General features: G+C 42.8%; 1 protein-coding gene across 9 annotated transcripts in view; it reads right to left on the reverse strand.

Moving 5' to 3' along the window:
* Positions 1 to 23,019, reverse strand: part of SIPA1L2 (signal induced proliferation associated 1 like 2) — a 330,464-nt gene that overhangs the window by 32,492 nt on the left and 274,953 nt on the right. For all 9 annotated transcript variants that reach the window (XM_075596857.1, XM_075596850.1, XM_075596848.1 and 6 more), the window contains 3 exons: positions 14,242 to 14,392; positions 9,550 to 9,769; positions 2,594 to 2,725 (listed from right to left, as the gene is read on the reverse strand). In XM_075596857.1, coding sequence (XP_075452972.1) covers positions 2,594 to 2,725; positions 9,550 to 9,769; positions 14,242 to 14,392 — 503 coding nt within the window. The remainder of the gene's footprint in view (positions 1 to 2,593; positions 2,726 to 9,549; positions 9,770 to 14,241; positions 14,393 to 23,019) is intronic.

Below are 23,019 nucleotides of genomic sequence, written 5' to 3' on the forward strand. Positions count from 1 at the left end.
CCCTATGATAGAATCCTCAGAGGAGGGGTGCGGAGCACAGCAAGCGAGGAACAAGGGGATACGGCACACCCAAAATGTAATAAAAACTATTTATTGGGTAACAAAAATCACTCTGACGCGTTTCAGGCGCAAATACTCTTTTACAAAGGTCATTTGCGCCCGAAACGCGTCAGTGATTTTTGTACCCTATTTTTGATGTCTCCATCTTTTGTTACCCAATAAATTGTTTTTATACATTATGGGTGTGTGCCGTATCCCCTCATATTCCTCGCTTGCTGTGCTCCGCACCCCTCCTCTGAGGATTCTATCACTGTCTACACTCTTCCTGCTGGACGCACGAGTGTGGAGCCATCTTTTCATCTAACTGTGAGTTTGCTAATGGAGGTTTGCCTGCTGCTATTTACAGCACGTCATTGTCGCCTGTTTAGTCTACGTAGTATCTCTCAATAGTGTGGTGGTTAACAGGACTGAATTGTCATAGTACTGTTTTCTTTCCTTAATACTCCATAAATCCCACTTAGAGAATTATGCCTTGATACACGGCTACTTCTAATATATGAGTTAATTGTTGGCATTTGATGTTCGGCTAACCTGAATCAGGGTCTGATTAGCTACCCCATTATACTTCATTTATGGCTCACATCAGAGGACATTAATGGACATTTAAATAAAGATTTATACCCAGCCTGTTCATGCTCTGTCGCACTGATAATTGGACATTACTGTTCGTTTGGCTATCCAGGTGCGCCCTATGATGCAGCCTGATCAGGAATGGGGGCGGGACCGATCATGTGCCGACCCGCGCGCGTCACGGAGGTCAGGGGGTGGAGTATGGTACGGACGTCACTCCAACGCCGGTCCTGTCCGTCACCAGAGTGGGGGCGGAGATTGGGACGCGCGTCAACAGGGAGGCTGGAGGAGCGCACCCGTCACGTCCCGGAGCGGGGGGTGGAGTCAGACTGCGCAAGATCCGCGAGCGCGTAACTGTGCCACGAGATTGCGCATCCTGGATGTCTGTCGCGGAAGGGTCTTTAAGGTGAGGATACGGTCTACGGCTGCCAGGATGGCGATTCCTCACAGATGGCGTCCATAGTTCACTCTGAACGGGAGACCAGGCATCTAGTGTGTTCCATATACAAACAACCCAAAATGTTTATTTTCAAAAGACCTCGTGAGTGCAATATACCCTCTTTGTGCCTCTAGTAAACATAGCTTTACACTAGTGTTGTTTTCTACTCCATCATTCTGAAGCTATGTGGAACAATCTTCCTTAGAAACATATATTGGTACATCTATTGTGTACTATATACTCACCATGTGTGAATAGTATTAGTCACATTCTCTCTGACCTACTCTATATCATAGAGCTGTACAGTGTTGTGGTTTATTCCCTCTAATTTATGAATTTAGGAGTCACTGTGCGCCTCAACATCCACTCAAAGAATTATTCTTACAAACGGAAGAAGAAATCTGTGATTTGAGAGCTGCAAACCACCCAATAACTTATCAGTATAATTTATTATTACATCACCAATATCACTTAATGTCACTTATTTTGTTGTTTATTATATTGACACGTTAGAGAGCATTGAATTTTATTTCACATAGATTATCTAGGAGCATAGAAATATTGACCATCACATCTACTAAAACATGCCATAGTAGAAAGCCTCTTGAATTGAGATTATATTTCAGTGTGAACTGCAGCACACAATATGTTAGGAATGAACATGGTTTTATATTATTTATGCCTTGGAGATAATAAATTTACGTCCAAAGTTTCCGAAAATTCACAACATATTAATTACTACCTCTGACTTCTATATATATTTTCGGTACTGATAATGCAACCACATTTCTGGAAGATCAAATAGCTATAATGATAATTACACAACATACACCTTCTGATTTTACATGTATTTTGAAGTGTCAAGAACACAACCACTTTTCTAGAAGGCTCAACCGTGTAAACGACCCATCGATACTTTAAAAATGAAAATAAAATATTATCTGAGGTACTTTAACATACTCTATCAAAACTTTTTAAATCTAATTTTACAAACCTATTATACTCTCTAAAGTTGTTGCTGACTTATCTGTGCTTTTCTGCAAACCAAGAATGTCTTGGTTGAAGCAATTATGTTTGGTAGCACTCGCTACCAAGCATTGTCTAAGCACATTTTTGGTGGAGGATTATGTTGTATTTTGAATCCTTTTATTGCTGGAGGATAATTCAAAGTAATGTGTATATATATATATCTCCAGGACAGAAGTGGTTAACATGCAGCAGAAATTGTTTTCTCAAGCTTTCTCTGAAATTTGTCTACCAGCAGATATTCTATATTTTGTGATGTGCTGAATACTTTGGCCAATATTTGGATATTCCATAAGACACCTTACAGCAGATTTACTTGAATGGGCCATATTTACTAAGTAGAGACAGAAGTGGTGTTATGGAGTAGCACTGAATAGTAAAAAAAAAATCACTTAATATTTTGTGTGTAAAAGTATTTTAATCTTTAATTTTGGCAAAAAATACGAGTAAGCCATTTGGAATTTTTTTTTTTTTAAAACAGTGAAAAGTCAGCCGTACCTTCAAAGGCTCTAGCAGCATTGACCAGATGTGACCAGTCCAAACCTGTTGCTGCATCTGGAAGAGGCATCAGACCAGGATCGTTAAACTTTGATTTATCTGATAGGGATCCATCAGAGAACCAACATTCACCTGGAAAAAAATATAAAGGCATGGGTTTAAAATAAAATGGAAGTAAAATAAAGAAACATTATGTGTTTAGGAGTCCACTGTAATCAATCTTATTGTTACATAGTAGATGAGATTGAAAAAGGACATGTTTCCATCAAGTTCAACCCATGTTAAATGCAGACGACAGATACTTATCCTATACAAATGCAGCGGCCGTTATTCGTACAAATCACGGCGCAGTTTTATTGTGCTCTGCTGTATTCCACGCGGCCAATCGCCCCAGGCACACGTGTTTATCGCGGTTGCTTTGTTTCAATTTCATGATTTCCGTGCAATTAAATGCAATGAAATTAATGAATTGCAATGTGTACAGTACTGTGCTACTGTGTCAATTTCAGTATTTAAAAACCAGAACACTAAAACGCCATTTTCTGCACTCGCGTCTTAAGGCGGTACGGTAGGAAGAAATCCTGCGCCATGACATGGGTATTCCGAGGTATACACCACGGAAAGTGTTTGAATAACGGCCGCTGCATCTGTATTTGTATTTACAGAATTTTAATCCAGAGGAAGGCAAACAAAACCCCAGTGAAATATTATCCAATGATGTCTCATAAGAGGAAAAAATAATGGCAATCGGATCTCTCCCTGGATCAACATCCTTCCCATGTTTACTTATTGGGTAAATCCCTACATATCTTTCTAAAAAGACTTCCAACCTTTTTTTGAAGATATATATTATATATGAAGATATATATTATATATCTATTATATACACAGTCTCAATTGGTAATTATTTCCAAATTTTAACTGCCCTTAAATAAATAAATTGTGAGCAACTAAAAGGTGCAATTCCATTTAAAGGAAATGTTGAGCTAAACACATTCTATGAAAGAGTGGCCAATTACAAATACTACATTTGTAAAAGATGTACTGATTTATAATGCATGCTACATATGCAGCCAGTTGTGTCTAAAACCTGCCGCATCACTTGCTGGACTTGCGGACCAAAAGTGGAGCGTTCACGGCAAAGTGTATAGCAGGGGGGAATGGCCCATCAGGATTAACACAGCGGGGGTCACTGATTCTGAATGGGACTCCCGCTGGGACTCAGTCTAGAAGAGTCGCGCAACTGCTTCACAGGGAGGATTTTGCCCAGAGGTCTGTGTCTACATGTCCCCGGGAGTCTGACCTGATTCCCGGATACATTTTTGGGGTGGCCAGAAACTCTTGACCCCTTCTACCTAGACACATTCCAACAACACTTTCACCACAAAACCCACCCTGAAACGCATAGCCTCTGAATCGCCACTGGTTAGCACTCCTGGAAAGGTAAAACATACAAATTCTTTATTACAATACTATGCATGTGCCATAACTGTGTTCAAGAGCTGACACTCTAATCTCCCCAATATGGCTCAGAGGTAACAGTCGGACATATGACCTTTATTTATGGCCTGGTTACCCCCTTACCGTCACAACGTGCTACAAGAAAATAGCCACTAATAAACAAAAGATATGTCGCTTCGAAGCTCCATTCATGCCATGTCCCTCTACAACTATATTAGTGCCCATGCCCAAGACAGATGTCCACCACAAAAAATACGCTGCTCATTACATAACAATATGGCACAATATATAAAACAACAATTACACAACATAAAAACCTTCTTTCAGGCAAATAACATACATTCCTACGAGAACTACTTGGATGTAATCAGAGTTGCCATTAAATGGCCAAAAGGTTTCCTCAAAAGGGAAACCTAGTGAAAAGTGACACAATCCTTACAATACATTCATAATTAACGTTCTACAATCAAATACTGACATACAATTTATAACAGAGGAATTCTCGTGCTGCCTATGTTGTAGAATACGATAACAAGACAAAGAGAGGTATCAGTTGTGACGGTGAAAGGGTACCCAGGCTCACTAATAAAGGTTCAGCTCACTTGGGTACCCCTGATTCGTGTGTTGAGGTCCCAGAGTGTCAGCTCTTGGACCCAGATATCAGAAATGCATTACTGTGACTGTGTGCAAATTTTGCGACATTAAAGATTTTTCTGTGTTTTGCTTTTCCTGGGGTGCTGAGAACAGGAGATTTCTAGGCTGTAAGTTTCAGGGTGGGTTTGCCGGAGAAAGTCTTCACAGAATTTGTCTATGTATTGGGGTTCCGGAGTTATGGGATACCCAAAAGTTGGATCTGGGAATCGAGTGAGATTCTCGGATACTGCCAAGCACATTGCTCCGGTCAAACTCTGACTCCGAAAACGTTCTTGCAACTCACTGCCAGGATTCCTGCTGCAGCATAATCCAGACACGGTAAACAGGGCACGAAGGGGTTAATGCAAACCTGCAACCATACAGGGGAAACCTAGTATAAAAGGGGGTGCCCAGATGATGCCCAGGTACCCTGATCCTGGTATAAGGGTTCCGGGGGTGCTCCAGCTATATGATAAAGCTGAGAGTGATTTCTTGTGTGCAAAAAGTGTCTAAGTTATTTCTAGAGAGTGGCAAGGATGAGGCTAGTGAGTGTAAGCAGTATAGCCCTTTACTCCATCTCTTACACCAGAATAGGGACTTACACATTTTATCACACAAGATCCAGGACACAGTATATTTTATTAAAGAGTTATATTTAATAGGTATATGTACTGATAACCTGTGAATGAACTGTGGGATTTCCAAGTCATGGATTCTGAGGGACCAGATGGCTACCAAGCTTGTTGCCTATGGGTCTGTGCGGTGTCCGGACTTGAAAGCCTCAGGGATGCCAAGGTGTTAGACCAAGAGGGGAACTGCAGTCATGCTTGAGTACCTCCTGGGCTAACACAGGGCTACCCGGCCACCATTTGACAGAACCAAGACTCTGTGGAGCCTGGAGCCACGGCGGGGCTCGATATTCAAAGAGGCAGAGGTGCAACGTTGGTGCATGCCCCTTTGCAGAACGAAAAAAGGTGCCCTCCCGGCTTTACAATACCGGCAAATCGGTGATTGGCTGTCAGGAAAATTCTTACGCTCTGATAGGCTGTAGAGGTTTATGAATGGGACACTGAAACCCATAAGGAGCCTTGCAGCCAATCAGGAGCACAGATTTCAAGCGCCAAACCAACAGAGGCAAATTCAAAGATGCTCTGTGCTGAATAGACGCGAGCCGGCTTCAGGAATTTTGAGTGCGAACATTTTCTAAGTCCCGCTTTTTGAGAACGTAGCGGTTGCGACTGGCATAGCATGCCGAAATCAGTTCCAGGATTTCGTGAATACCTCCCGGTCATTGGAAAGGGCTCCTACAGAGGTCATTTTTGAGAAATTCGTTTAAAGGACAAGTTTATTCGTTAGCCCGTTATCAGTAAGTGTATTAACCCTGTAAATTGTGGTACATTGTGTGTATGTCTTTTCCTGAAATAAATTACAATTTATTTTACCTCCTTGCTTTGCTCAATCAATGATCCCGGTATAAAATGTGTTGATAAACCTGGTCTCCTGTGACATAAGTAACTTACAATGTAACATCATTACATCATCAAACCCTACTACTACAGTACTATATTTCAGTAAACAATAACCGAACAATCACAGCTAAAAAAAAAATCATCTTCCCTTGATACCGGCTTGTGCAATGACAATACATAAATCCCAAGGAGGAACATTCAACAAAATTGTGTACGAGTATGAAAAGGGACACGCAGAGCAATTAGGAGTGTACCTGTTCCGGTGAGGAGAGGCAATTCAGCGGGCACCACGAGACAGGAGAAAAAAGTTGCTGAAGCTGGACTGTGCTGTATAACAATTCCTTTATTGTAGCATAGTAAAAAAGAGGGGGGAAAGCTTCCTCTTTTTAACTATGCTACAATAAAGGAATTGTTATACAGCACAGTCCAGCTTCAGCAACTTTTTTCTCCTGCCTCGTGGTGCCCGCTGAATTGCCTCTCCTCACCGGAACAGGTACACTCCTTCTGCATAATATATCAGCCATGGAGCACACAGAACCGGCGTTCATACTTATGTGAGTACAATTGCTGCCCCATGAGAGCTGCCCCAGGCATATAGGTTAATTCAGTTCAGAGAGACTGGAGAGGTTAGGGGAGGGGGGGTTTAAAGACTCCCCACTCACAACTCTGCACATCTCTGCTATACCTTGTGCCATCTAGGGGTTTTTATGCATACAGCCTCAAGCATGCATTATCACACTAAATGATCCGGTTTAAATGCAGTCAGACATAATCATTGTGGGTCAATACAAAGCTCTGTAGCACTGGGTGATTGGGGTCCTCTACCCCATATTTTTGTTTACGCAGAGCAATTAGTTTATGTTGCTTTGTCATGGGTCCCACACATTAATGGACTTTACATAATTTCAAGAAATGGTGACAATAAATTCTATCACGGACTTAGAAACACTATGTCCACAATCGACCTACAAAATGAGTTTGCAAGACTACAAAACAACCGACTCCAGATGATGCAAGACACTTTGATCAATTTTATCTATGACAGAACAGATATTTCAGTCCTATCGTTAAACTACTAGAGCCTTTGAGCACACCACATAGATCTCAGTGATTCAGTTACGCAATAGTGTCACATATTACTCCTTTCAGAGACTTGGTTGCATAATACCGAACATGTGCCTATTCATAACTTTCAGTGTGTCGTTCAGTAAAAATGTCCAAATGTTCATGCTGGTGGAGTTGCAGTGTACCAAAATAATGCAAATACACACGTTAGCATACCTCATTTGGACATAATCCACCGTCAGAATACTGGATTACCCGTCACTGTTAAGGCAGTAGGAGACATCTGTGCAGTACAGTACATGTTACCCAACGAACAAGTGATCCTCATCACCATCATATACTGTTCTCCAAATTAATCACTACAGAATATCATCAAATGTATCCATTACATTCTGCTACCACTTAAGGTGCAGCCTTATTGAACAACGATTCTCATAAAATACCCATTATTGTTAGTGGTGACTTTAACGTCAACTTAACTCTGAAGAAGCACTGCCACTCATAACATTCTTGGATAAAACATTTAATTTAACTCTAAACACCAACCCGGCTATTCCAACTACAACATCAGGTTCAACAATTGATGCAATCTTTCAACGCCATTAAGACAGTTAAATCCTAAATTTATGTATCTTACTTTAGTTATCAGAAGTCAATTGTATCATGTTTAAAAAAGGATACTATGGAAATATCAGCCCATAAATAAATACAACAGTGTTTGATTCTATGCAAAACATGACTAACACTATTCCATGTCAATGACAGAACACGGAGAAGTTTCACTTAAAACACACGTGCTTGCCACACAACCCCATTTTTTTCAAAATGTGATGAACCAGAATTCCTGAGGTATGTTATGCTGGAGTAATTATGAAAGAGACGCAAAGGACATTGTGTAATATATTTAATTATAATTTTATCTGCCAATTTCTGTATGGCACACACAAACGTACAAAACATACAAGGGAGAAGGAGTGGCTCAGTAAGTAAAGACACTGACTTTGAAAACAATGACACAGAGTTTGAATCAGGGGTTTTGCCTGTGTTGGCTTCTTGTGACGTTGGGCTAGTCACTTTATTTCCTTGTGCCTCAGACACCAGAAACATAGATTGTAAGCTCACCTGGGCAGCGAGTGTGTCTGTATAAATGCCTATCTGCTGCATACCGCTTGCTATACTATAATTGTGAAGCGCTTTGAGTCCCATTGGGAGAAAAGTGCTACTGGTATATGAAAAAAAGGATTAAGAAAAAAAATCTGCTATCATTGGTGCTGTTAAAATTGAGATATCCATTATATTTTGGCACATGCTACTGTATATGAATAGTGTTCCAATAATCACAATGTATAATTTGTCTGCATTGCTGCAGTTAAATTACTTATTGTGACTGTGTGGGTCACAGAGCTGCAGAAATGAATGGCTTAAAGAAACATGAGACTTTTCAAAGAGAACCCATTTACTGTAGAATACCAAGGCATTTTTAAAATGCCACAAACTCGGTCACTGGCTTTAAAAGTAGAATGGGAATACTCAATAGCTTGTCTCAGACCTTGTGTGTGTGGAGATTAGTATATCCTTAAGGAGCTCTTACTCAAAATTTCCATGTTTAGATATACTATAAATGTGGCTGCATTCCAAAATCAAGGACAAAAATAGGATGTGTTAATTTAAATTGTAGAGTGCAACATAAACCACAGTATCCTCTGGTGGTAACAAAGCTACTCTGAGATTTACACAAAATCTACCATGTGAAAATTCTCCAAACAATATTTATTTTAATCTTCCATATGGTCACATATCTTGTATACCTCATTGCAAATGTTTAACATAACATACATGTATATCAATTCTCTTGTTATATCAGCAGTCATCCCGACTGTCATGAAACATCTTTGTTTAAAGCTCATTTTCGATGGCTTACAACAAAGTTTGATCTGTAAATGGGATCAAAGAGACCTGTTTTCCAAAGTTTCAAGAAAATTAAATTGGTAGTTTGTGACAACCATTTAACAGGAAAAAATAATGTTATATTGGAGAAATACTGTAATATTAGTTTGCATGATTAAGATTTTTTTAAGGTGAGCTCAATGCGATGCCTTTAAAGCAGATTACCAATCCCGTTCTTGAGTTGATTGCAGCTTGAAACTAAGAGTGTTAGTTTCCATACACTGCAATATAAGTTTATATACTGTTAACTGTGCATTATCTTTCCTCATCATATTGAATATGGATTTCAGAGTGAAACTTATGCAAAACTAAGGAGAACAAGAACATATATGATAAAACATGCTGACACATAACAAGTGCTTACAAAAACAAAATACTTACTTCTCAGGCTTCCCATTCCAGGGGTCAAATGGGTTTGGGAAGGCAGTGTGCTATGGTATGGTGGGGTTGTGCTGAACAAAATGTCATTTGGCAAGGCTTGATCAAGTATTGAGCTACGTGAACTTGCATATGAAGATCCTCTACGGTTACTACACATACTCTCATCAGAGAGTGTTCGATAAAGTGATCTTCTTAGAGATTGGCTACCAAAAATCGAAAACTAGAGAGAGAACAAATACGTAAGTGCATAAATTGAAATAAATACATTTAATAACAGTTGCAACTGAATGGTGTAACCAGATTTTCATCATACATTTCTTTAACTAAAGAAGCCGTTTTGAAGGATATAAAATTACTTATTCATTTACATAATATATTGCAGGTTTTTCTTACAAGAGAATTTTGAAATCTTAGGCAAAGAATTAAGTAGTGGATTTTACCTGGCCATTTTAATATTTGTGGCTAAGAGTACTGATTCAGACTATCTGAGCAGGAAAGTAAAAATCCTTGTTACTTAGAGTACATCCCGATACAATGTGTGACAGTGTGCTGTCAACTACTGTCTATTTTGTCTTTAATTTTAAATGAAAATACTATTACTATATCAAATGTGCACAAATTGTTATACTTTTGGTTTATAATTTTATAATTTCCCTTATTGAAGAATAACAGATGTGTTTAAAAAGTCATTCTCCCTTCGAAATTTGTACCATAGGCATTTTGAAAACGGAATGTAAAGCCACCTTATTTACATCATTGTATTCTACAGCGAACAAACACAGTATTCAATTAGATTGTAAGCTCTTTGGGCATGGGCTCCTTTTCCTAATGTATTGTATTGTATTGTATGTCTTTATTTATATAGCGCCATTAATGTACATAGCGCTTCACAGTAGTAATACATGTGGTAATCAAATAAATAACAGATAATATAAATAACAGATCATGGGAATAAGTGCTTTAGACATAAAAGTAACATTAAGGAAGAGGAGTCCCTGCCCCGAGGAGCTTACAATCTAATTGGTAGGTAGGGAGAACGTACAGAGACAGTAGGAGGGAGTTCTGGTAAGTGCATCTGCAGGGGGCCAAGCTTTATGTATCGTGTTCAGAATATCTACGGTGCTATTCATATGCTTCTTTAAGCAAGTGTGTCTTAAGGTGGGTCTTAAAGGTGGATAGAGAGGGTGCTAGTCGGGTACTGAGGGGAAGGGCAATCCAGAGGTGTGGGGCAGTCAGTGAAAAAGGTTTAAGGTGGGAGAGGGCTTTAGATACAAAGGGGGTAGAAAGAAGACATCCTTGAGCAGAACGCAAGAGTCGGGGTGGTGCATAGCGAGAAATTAGGGCTGAGATGTAAGGAGGGGCAGAAGAGTGTAAAGCTTTAAAAGTGAGGAGAAGAATGGAGTGTGAGATGCGGGATTTGATTGGAAGCCAGGAGAGGGATTTCAGGAGGGGAGACGCTGAGACAGATCTAGGAAAGAGTAGAGTGATTCTGGCAGCAGCGTTTAGGATAGATTGTAGGGGAGATAGGTGAGAGGCAGGAAGGCGGACAGCAGGAGGTTACAGTAATCAAGACGGGAGAGAATGAGGGCCTGAGTCAGAGTTTTAGCAGTCGAGCAACAGAGGAAAGGGCGTATCTTTGTTATATTGCGGAGGAAAAAAATGTCTACTTTTATGTATGAAGCGCTTATTCCTATTATTATGTCTCCTGTATTACTGCACTTTGTACATGGATGGAGTACAAGTAAAGATTTCCATTCAATTTCATTGCACTTTGACGTGATAGAGTTTATGAGGCAAAAGACTGGAGGGGTGGGGGGTGGTATTGCATTCATCTCCATTTATTCACAAAAGTCCTGGAACGCAATTCGGCATACAACCCCAGCCGCGACACTACGTCCTCAAAAAGCAGGACTTAGAACATTTTCTGAGTCAAAATCTCTGAAGCCGCAGAGTCTGAGGCAGGGTAATTGTTGACCGGATAGCCTTTTGTTAGCCCAGGACGGAGGTACTCAAGTATAACTGTAGCACTCCTCCTGTACTAATACCTTGGCATCCCTGAGTCTTTCAACTCCGGGTCTCGAGTAGACCCAGTGGCACCAAGCTTAGTAGCCATCTGGTCTCTCGGAACCACGGACTAGGAATCCCACAGTCACAGATATACATGGTTATAAGCATTCACATTTATTAAATTAAAACCTTTAATACAACTTTGCTTATGTGTCTGTGTCTTACTGTTATAAGTCCTCTGGTCCGGTGTCAGGGATAGAATAAAAATATGTGTTCCTTACTCTTACCAGCCTTATTCCTGGCACACTGCACAACCCTGACTTTACTGTACCCACACAATAAAAACCCTTGCAGATTTTAAACATAGCTGGAGCACCCCCTGAACCTTTCTACCAGGTTCAGGGTGACGGGGCATGGTCTGGGCATCCCACCTTATAGTAGGGACCCCGGGACCGTCCTGGGGATACCTTGATCCCCCATGCCCGCTTTACTTTTCCTGTTTGTGCTGAAGCAGGGAACCCTGGCAGTGAGTCACAAGAATGTTTCCAGGGTAGGATTTTGCCGAGCACCGTGGTTCAATGTGCCCGAGAATCTTACCTGATTCCCGGTACATCTCTGGGGTGTCCCATAACTCTGGAACCCTGCTACATAGCAACAATCTGATTAAAGACTCTCCGCAAAACCCACCCATAAACTCACAGCCTCACGAGCTCCGCTGCCCAGCACCCCTGGAAAGGCAAAATACAGAAAATATTGAATTGTCGCATAAGTACTACACAGTCTCAGTGATACATATACGACAGCTGGGTCCAAGAGCTGACCCTCTAGGACCTTTACACACAGATCAGGGGTAACCAAGTGGACTTAACCTTTATTATTGAGCCTGGTTACCCTTCACCCCCACACCTCTCCCCTCAAGCCGAAGGCTCTGTTACGACCGCCGGCACGGCGGTTGAAATGGCCTAAAACGTCTTAAGGTTGCCGGCTCACTGGGACTGTCATAACGTGATAGTCCATTCGCATTGTCATGCTCGCTGCCTTTCTTGTGCTGTATACTAAAATAAAATTCTTGCAGTGCCAGACTCCAGCGAAGCAGATTGGCATTCTTCCCGGACACCTGTTGTAGCCAACTTAGAGGGCTGAAGTTTCCATAAAGCCCACACAATGGCTATACATTCTTTTTCAATGGTGGCATCAGCCACTTCCCTGGGCAGCAGTTTCCTGCTCAGGTTCACCACAGGCTGCTCTCCTCCCTTCTCCCCCACTTGACTGAGTACAGTACCGATACCGTAGTCCGAGACGTCGGTCTGTACCAAAAACGTTTTTGAATAGCCTGGGGCAGCCATGATGGGTGCACTGGCCAGCGCGGTCTTGAGTGCCTGAAACACTGTTTCAATCAGGGGGTCCTCAGAGCAGAAATGAACAGGGTTCAGCTCCAGAGACCCCATGCTTCAATAATCTATATATACCACTTAAAGGAGCACAATCCATGCCGGCAATTTTGTTTGCGAAATAAAGAAATAAAAAAATAAAAAAACGACATTGTGTGTGTGTATATATATATATATATATATATATATATATATATATATATATATATATATATATATATATATATATATATATATATATATATATATATATATATATATATATATATATATATATATATATATATATATATATATATATATATATATATATATATAATGTAGTTTAAAAAAAATTATTTCACAAACAAAATTGCCGGCATGGATTGTGCTCCTTTAAGTGGTTAATGTATTTGATGTATAAAGAGAGATAAAACACCGGAATAAGGTAGTATTACAATACATACAGAAGTTAAAATAAATGTGGTAAAAAGGGAATCCCTCCCCTCCAGTAGGGTATAAAATATGATTTTGCAACGAAAGAGCAAAGCAGCACTGGGCAATTACAGTAAATACTACTGCCGAGGCACGTTGGTTGCAAAGCAACTTCTACCAGGAAAAGGATTTAATTAACATCTTGCGAAACAACAGCGTATCTAATCAATAACAACATATTACTTAAGGGGGCACAAAACGCAAAGATGCTGTATTTACCAGCACAGTAAAACAAATGGACCCTAAGTAATCCTCCTGTACTTTACTCATAATTAAATATTTAATAAGATTTTCCAGTAAAGCGGTCAATGCGACCTAAAAAGTGCAAAATTGGGGAAGGCAACAATTTGTAGTTTTTGTTATTCTATCTCCCTATATAAGTTTCGAAGCTTCTTAGATCAGATAAAATGTAGAAAAGGCAAGTAGGAAATTACTATTAGGCTTACTTTTCTCAATATGGCAGAAGCCTGTGCTGGATCCAACTGGTGGCCAAAGTGCGATTATGCTAGCAAGTTTAAACTTCCACTCTATCGTGTTTAAACAATTGGAATTCTACTTTTTTTGTTCATGTTGTTGAAATATCAATACAGCATACTGTAAGCATTTTAGGAACTTTTCTCCATTCTTTAAGAGGAATGTGCAAACAATCACAGTACTGCTATTATGTCTGACACAAACAACAAAAGGCAACAATGGAGATGCCTCTATGTTACAGTCATTCATTTTTATTTCTTTATAAAAGATTGAAAAGGTAAATACTTTCTCATTGGTCTCTGGCAACATGTTGAAACATAACAATAAGTATTTAAAAATGACCAACCTTTCCTCTCCCTTCTTCAGCATTCGGGCTGTTAGGTAGCATCATCTTTAGACAATCATCTTTTGATAGGACATTCTGTCTCTCAGTTTCTGTATCCATCAATGAATACTGCAGCTGACTTGATGCAGACATAGCAACTTCACTGTATAAACTGAGATATATTCATAGTATTACATTTGTTATAATGGCATTGAAAATTATTCACGAACCAACCAGGAGAGGGTCAATACTGGATTTGGTAATATCAAACAAGGTAGAAGTAATAACAAATATTCAAGCCCGGGAACATTTGGTAATAGTGATCATAGAATGTACTCATTTGAAATAAATTATCATAAACCATATTACTTGTGTTCAACAAAGACTTTAAACTTTAGAAAGGCAGGTTTTAATAAACTGATGACTAATCTACAAGGAATAAATTGGGGTGATGTTTTTGCAGGGAAAAATGTGCAAGATAAATGGGCAGTCTTTAAAACATTGTTAGGAAAGCACACTCATCTGTGTATACTGTTGGGTAATAAGTATAAAAGAAACAAGTCTAAACCAATATGGCTAAATAAACAGGTAAGGGAGGAAATACATGAACATGAGAGGTAACCCTCAATGTATATCCCTGGTAAAACATTTTATAAATAAGTAAAAAGGAAAAGAAGAGGCGGGCATTTACATTCTTAAAGTCAGAAGAGATGGAGGCATTATATCAGAATTATAAGGAATGTAATAAAAGTTGGAAAAGGGCAATCATATTAGCAAAAATGGATAATGAAAATGGATTGCAATAGAAAGTAAGATCAACCCTAAAAAGCAGAGGTATTAAACAAATTATTTGTCCCTGTGTTTACCAGGGAAGAATCAATTGCAATAGTAGTGCTGCAGGAGGAAGCCACAACCTCTATATTAACGAACAATTAGTTAACCGAGTAAGAAGTTCATAGGCAACTTGATACAATTAAGGTAAATAAGGCACCTGGCCCTGATGGCATACATCAAAGAGATCTTAATTAGTTAAGTTCAGTAATAGCCAAACCATTACATTTAATTTTCAAGGATATGGTGCCTATATTTTTTTTTTTTCCAAAATTTTTTATTAGGCAAATACTTATTTCACATTGTACATGTCATATATGTTAATACAGCCTAATACAAGTTTTCTCCATTTTTTGGTTAAAGAAACCAGAAAGAAAGAGGAAAGCTCATCGCCCCCCTGACCCTCCTGGGGTTGTGAGGGGGGCGCGAGTATGGAAACAGAGAGTAAGAGTATGGAAAGGGGGAGAAGGGAAGGTGGGGAGGGGGGGGGAAGGGGAGGGGGGGATACCTGTTGCTTATCGCGTCCTCAGAATATTTCTATTGGAGTTTCTAGACTCGTTCTTTTTACTTTTCATTTTTGGGTTAGGGACGTGGGGGTGCCATATGGGTTAGCCACGGGTCCCTTGTTTTATTAAAGGAGTCCGTGGATCTTTTCAAAAAGGCCGATAGTTTCTCCATATTCATTACCTCTTGTATCCTATTTTTTATCGTTTGTTTTGAGGGGGGAGACACTTTCTTCCAGGCGGCCGCCACTGCACATCTAGCCGCTGTTAGGATGAAGGAGATTAATTTACTTGTTGGTCGGTCCACATTTTCTAGGGGCCTGGCCAACAGGTAGGTCAGCGGGTCAACAGGGATTTTGAGGCCGGTGACCTCTTCTATTAATTTTTGAGTGGTTCCCCAGTATTTTTGAATTTCCGGACATGTCCACCAAATGTGTGCCATGTCCCCCTTTTGACCGCATGGTGCCTATATTTAAAAGGGGAGCTAGATCACAACCGGGGAATTACAGACCTGGAGACCTGAAATCAATATTGGGAAAGCTACTTAAAAGTTTAGTATGGGATAATATTCAGGAATAACTAATGCAAAATTATTAGTAATAGTCAGCATGGATTTATGAAGGATAGGTCATACCAAACTAACTGTATTAGTTTCTTTGAGGTGGTAAGTAGGAATTTAGACCATGGTAATGCAGTTGATGTGGTCTTCTTACTGTAGATTTTGCAAAGGCTTTTGATACTGTTCCACACAAGAGGTTAGTGTACAAAATAAAGTATATTGGACACTGTAAAAATATTTGCATCTGGATTGAAAACTGGTTGATGGACAGACAACAGAGAGTTGTAATAAATGGAACTTTTTCAGGTAGGACTAAAGTTGTGAGTGGAGTACTTCCGGAGGACTTCCATTCATCCCAGGACGTGGGTACTTAAGCCGTTCCCTCCTGCCCAGATGTTCTTCACATCTCTGGCATCCTCTGTGGCTTTCATGCCCGATGTCTTAGACTCACTGGCACCAAGTTTGGTAGCACAGTGGCTCACTCAGAACATGGGTTCTGAAAGCACCAGCTCATAATACCGTGCACAACCGTACATACTATATTAAAATAACTATTAATAAAATATACTGTTATAAGTCATAAGCCTCTGGGTATAGGGAATAGAATAAAAAGTGGCACTTTATTTTCTATTAGCCTATATTCCCAACACACTATAAAATAGACTTAGGACTGGACTTTAAAAATCCCCTCTCAACCTAATCTATGTTTGGAGAACCCATGAACCCCTATTTAGATTATGGGTGACCTGGGCAGTAATTGGGTATCCCCCATAACCTAGGGACCTTTTTCATCCCTTTGCACCATTTACCTTTCTGGGCTGTGCTGAAGCAGGGAATCCTAGCAGTGAGTCGCACAAGCGTTTTAAGGGGGAGATATTGCCGGAACAATGTGTCTATTTGTATCCGGGAATCAAGCATGATTCTCGGGTACATTTTTGGGATATCCCGCAACTCTGGACCCCGACTACCTAGACACATTTGACAACACTTTCTCTGCAAACTCCCCCTTGAAACTCATACCCTAGCAAACCCTGCTTGCTGGCATCCCTGAAAATGTAAAAACATAACAATTCTTTATTGTCGCATAATTACATGTCATGCAAATACAACGCTTGGGCTTCAAGCTGACACTCTTGAACCCCAAAACATGGATCAGAGGTAACCAAACGGGCTTAACATTTATAGTGAGTCTGGTCACCCCCTCGCCATCACATGCATCTGTACCTCTGCCATGCCGACCAGGCACTTAGATGGTTTGAGGGTTAACCCGGCTTCCCTGATAGTCTCTAGCACAGCTGCTACATTCTCTAAATGTGTCTCTGTGACGGTAGGGGGTAATCAGGTTATATAATAAAGGTTAAGCCCTCTGGTTACCCCTGAAACAGTGGGGTCCCTGGTAGCTACATAAGCACCACAAGTCAGGGGCCAGGGATAATACATGTTGAAAATAAAGTGACCCTTGCTTTTTCTGTTTTCATGTTCCCTTGGCCCTAGAACTGGAAGATTTCTTGTGGGTCAGTTTTAGGGGGAATATTTGTGTAGAAGTACAATTAATTTGTTTGCAGAAGTTCGGGGGCCGAAGTTATTCTTCCTTGAATTCTCCCCAGCGAGCAGGTATGATTCGCCAGTACACGGGGTGAATTACACCGGGGCAACCAAGTGTCCCCCAGACTCCTGGATTTCGAGCCCAAATACCCCAAATCCATTTCCCTTATAAGTATAAGGTTACCCAATGTGTATACTTTATTAAAGTGTATGTTATAATGTTTTAGACATTTGTTATAAGACGCTATACAGTCCTCTAGGACATCAGCATAGATGCCAGCATGTCTGTATAGAGTCCATAGTTCAATGGGAAGAGGATGTCCAGAGATGAGAAGACCATTTGGTGGGCGAGGAATGGCAAATTGCCAAGTCAGGAGAACAAAGGGCACCCTGTGGGGACACCTTTTGTATCTGCCAGACTTGATGGAGCCTGCCCAGCGGGTGGGAATGAGTTAGCCAGGGAGATACAGCTTGTAGGCGCTTCTCCTATTGGCTAAATCATATTTCCTGCTCACCCAGCTTTTTGACCCGACTTGGCACGCCACCTCATCTGACGTCAGCCAAGGTCGAGCCCCTATTCCTATTGTCTGGCGGGGAGAAATTCCCACTCTCTGATTGGTTGATCCTCCTACCTCCATGCTAAGTATAGCTTAGCGGCGTGTATGTAAGGAGAGGCCGAGTCAGAGAACCAGACCATCCTGTGACTTGAGTCAATGAATCTAAGATGGGCTTTTCAAAGTTGCTCTGTTCGAAATATCAGAGCAACCGACTTCTTTTTGAAGCTAGAAAAGCCTGCCTCACAGAGACTAAGTCCCGTCTTTTGCAGCCACGTTCTACAAATTGTAGTAGCGGCCAAAGTCAGGATTCCTTGACGAAATCAGTTCCAGGAGTATCAGGTCAGGAGTTTCTGCTGAATCTGCACCTGCACCTAGGAAAGGCTAGATCTCAACCCCCAGATCCTAGTAAGTGTGTATATTTCTGTATTTTGTGTTTTGTTGTATTTCTGAGGTTTTATCCAAATAAACTCCATTTTATTTCACTGCCTTGTTTTGCCTATTGAATGATCCCCAAAATATAAATGTGTTAAAAGACCTGGTCTACCTTTTTTCTGGTGGCAGCGGTGGGATCATAGACTATAACTTCCCACAGGGAATTATAGAACAAAGTGAGCATGTGGATTGGAAGCTCTCAAAACAAGTGGTGACGGAAAAAACGTTATACAAAATCAGAAATCACCCTTTTTTTGTGTCACTCAGTTTAGTGCAACAGGGCGAAGATGTCGCAATGTTCAGGACGGTATTGGTCCTATGATCGTGCAGCAATAGCTGCCCGGTGTGATACTTTGGGTCTGCAAACGGAGGGCCGCAGCAAAGCTGGGCTGGAAGCCATACTGGAGGAACATGATGCCCTTGTCAGTGCTAACACGGCAGGCGCTGTTGTAGTCGAGGAACGGAGCCAGGGTGACTAGTCCAGGTCACCCTGGTGGCTCAGGTGGTACCCGTGGTCATTGCAGCTATGTTAGCCATCCTGGGGCCAGGAGCTACTGTAGCAGAGAAAATACATCTGAAGCAGTCTATTGTTTACCCCTCGGCATCACCCATGCCCAGCGCACCTCAGGACTACTTTCAGCACCGTCCCCCCAAGACAACTCACCAGAGTTTTGGGAAGTTCATAGATGGTGTCACAGAGATCGATGGGTACCTGCAAAGCTTTGAGAAGCAATGCCGGCGGTACTCTCTTCCACCAGCCGTGTGGGTCAAGTTCCTGTCCTCGCAGCTGAGCGGGGTGGGCACAGGAGGCATTCGAAGCAATCAACTTAGATGCCAGAGAGAACTACGAGTATGCGAAAACGGTTCTGCTAAGACGGTACCGCATTACTCCCGAGACCTTTCGGAAGAGGTTCCGGTCAGAGGACAAGACTGCTCAGGACGCTCACGCGGACTATATAGCCCAGATCATCCACTGGGGTACTCGGTGGGCAGAGGGGTGCAATGCCCGTACCTACAAGGAGCTGCTCGATCTGATCTTTCGTGAGCAGTTCTAAAGGTGTCTGCCAGAAGTCCGGGAGTGGGTCCTTGACCGCAAGCCAGCCAACTGCGAGGAAGCAGCCACCCTGGTAGATGATTTTGTGACCACCCGACCTCAGCATAGGATGTGGGTGGCACCACCTACTGCGGCTCCTGCCAGTCGGGCAGGTAAGGCAGCAGCGAGTTCCAATGCTGTCCCGAATTGGAAGACCAAGTCTCCCCCTGAGAAAAAGGCAGCCAAGCCTGCAGGATTTGCGCATGAAGCGTGGTGCTACCACGGCAACCAGACCGGGCACCTGAAGCCTGATTGTCCCGACCTGTGGCATTCCAGTTACCCCCAGCAGGGGCAACGCACTCCAGGGGCAACGCAGCAAAACCAGTCGCCTCCATGGGACTGGCAACAAAAGAGGAGCAGCAAGCAGACACCCAACAGGTCCAGCAGCGGACCTAGGCGGTGGTCTCTTCAACCTCAACAAGTGGCATAGCCGTGGAGACAGATGGGCACCCAGTTGCGGCCGTTGGGTTGCAAGCAAATGATTTCCGGAGGAATCATTTGCGACCAGTGACAATCGGAGATCGCCAGGCAGCCTGCCGGATCGACTCCGGTGCTACAGTTACCCTGGTGCGACCTGATATGGTTAGCTGATATCTGCTTCCTGAACAAGGGATGCAGGTCACTATGCTAGACGGGGGACCTCGGTCAATCCAGGTCGCCCAGGTGTTTCTCGACTGGGGTGCCGGTCGAGGAAAAAGAGATGTGGGTGTTTTGTCAGGGTTGGATACTGAGGTGATACTCAGTAACGACCTGGGACACCTCATCTGCTCTTTTGCACACGAAGATGCTCCTGTGGCTGCAGTCACAAGGAGCCAAAGTCAGGCACTTGGCACCCCTGCCCACAGAGCAGATCACCATTCTCCTGCATGTGGGACCACCGATTCATTGCGGTTCTTGCGGAGACCGACCAGGTAAGCCAGACCGAGTCTGTACTGTGTCCTGACCTCCCTGCCAACGCCACTGTTTTCCCATCCCCTGACTTAGTGACTGAGGGTGGGTGGCAGGAGCTGAGTACATGGTTCAGAAAAGCAGTGCAGTCTGATCCTAGCTTAGAGGGCATGAGATTTCGGAAGTCCGAGTCTGCCTCTGAGGGTGGGTCAGATCGGCATCTCTGGTACCATGAGATCTTGTACTAGGAGAAAGCTTCTGGTGCTCCAGATAGGGTATGGACTGGTAGGAGACAGTTAGTGGTACCCAGGGAGTATAGGCACCAGTTGTTGCAGGTAGTACACTCCATCCCACTAGTGGGGCATCAGGGAGTCACCATCATTGGATCGCGGGTATTGCAGCATTTCTAATGGCTGGGGACATCGCGGGTAGGGGCAGATTTTTGTCGCTCCTGTGATGCCTGCAAGCAGGTAGGCTAGTCGGGTGACCGTGCGAGGGTCCCCCTGAAACCACTACCGGAGATAAGTGAACCTTTCCAAGGGTAGTGGTAGATATTGTGGGACCCCTTCTGGTCCCTAGTTGGTGGGGAAGCGCTACATCCTCATGGTGGTCAACTTTGCGATACCCAGAGACTGTGGCACTGTCCTCGATCAAAGCTAAGAAGGTGGCAGTAGCTCTGATAGAAATTTTCTCTAGGGTATGTATCCCTAGCGAGATTCTAACCGATCAGGGGAGCCCATCTGAATTGCTCCACTGTCTCTGGGAGGCGTGTGGGGTGACAACCCTCCACACGACCCCTACCACCTCTAGACTAATGGACTGTGTGAGCGGTTCAATGGTAGCCTGAAGCAGATGCAGCAAACCTATGTAGAAGCTGAACAGGGAGCCTGGGAGATTTATTTACAGCATTTGCTGTTTGCCTACTGAGAGGTACCGCAAGAGTCTTCCAGGTTCTCACCCTTTGAGCTTCTATACGGTCGCAGGGTCCGTGGACCGCTTGACCTGTTCGTGAGGGATGGGGAGACTACAACTACAGATACTCCTGTGCTACAGTATGTAGTCACTCTCGGAGACCGGCTAGACCGACTCATGGGGTTGGCACAGGCTAACCTCAGGGATGCTCAAACCAAGCAGAAGACTTGGTATGATCAGAATGCCGTAATAGAGAGTTCATCCCTGGGCAGCAAGTGCTTGTTCTGAAGCCCCTTTAGCAAAACAAACTCATGGGTGCCTGAGCTGGCCCGCTGCCCTGTATACGGTTCTCCAGCAGATGAATGAGTGCAACTATGTTGTACAGTTAGATCAGGGGACGGGGAGAAATAGGACCTATCACATTAATGTATGTTGAAGGAGTTTTCCTAGAGTACAGCATCGGTGCTGGATATCTGTAGCCCACAGATGAAGGACCCGGTGAGCCCAGCTCTGCTCGACATCCTAGGGGAAGCTAGGATAGGGGGCACAGTAGAGCAGGTAAAGATAGGTCCCAGCTCAAGGCACCCCAGTGGGTGCAGGCATGAGGTATGCTAGACCAGTACCAAAACCTGTTCACGGATAAGCAGAGCAGGACCCATATCACTGATCTCCCAGTCCACATCGGGGATCAAAGACCTCTGCATAAGAATGCCTATCGGGTATCAGCAGAGGTGAAGCGTAGCATAGAGGAGGTAGAAGAGATGCTGGCCCTTGGGATAATTGTACCGTCTCAGAGTCCTTTGGCTTCACCAGTAGTCCTGGTACCTAAGAAGGAAGGGACCACTCGGTTCCGTGTTGACTTCCGTCAGCTCAACGCTCAGACGGTATCGGATACCTATCCCATGCCCCGCATGGACGAGCTGCACGGGGGGGCAAGGTATCTGACTACCATGGATTTGTCCAGTGGGTACTGGCAAATCCCACTTACCCAGGAGGCGCAGGATAAGTCAGCGTATTTCACTCAGAGTGGTTTATATTAATTTCTAGTTATACCATTCGGGATGAGGAATGCCCCGGCTACCTTCCAACACCTGGTCAATAGGTTACTGGAAGGGATGCAGGGTTTCGCAAGAGCATACCTGGGCGACATACTGTAGCTGTATTTAGCCATTCTTGGGAATCCCATTTAGTGCAGCGGTGATGAAAAGGATAGGAGAAGCACGACTAACACTCAAACCATATAACTGTCTAGTCGGGATGGCAGAGGTACTTTACCTTGGGCACAGAGTGGGGGGGGGGGAGGGCATCTCAAGCCAGAGCCAGCAAAGGTAGAGGCAATTCTCGAGTGGCCAGTGCCCCATACAAAGAAGCAAGTGGCTTTCTTAGGCACACATTGCTACCATAGGAAGTTTGTCCACCAGTACAGTGCCCTGGCCAAACCCCTGACTGACTTGACCCAGAAGAAACTCTCGGTTCTGG

The sequence above is a fragment of the Ascaphus truei genome, chromosome 4 (genome assembly GCF_040206685.1).
Source record: "Ascaphus truei isolate aAscTru1 chromosome 4, aAscTru1.hap1, whole genome shotgun sequence".
In the NCBI taxonomy this organism is placed as follows: domain Eukaryota; kingdom Metazoa; phylum Chordata; class Amphibia; order Anura; family Ascaphidae; genus Ascaphus; species Ascaphus truei.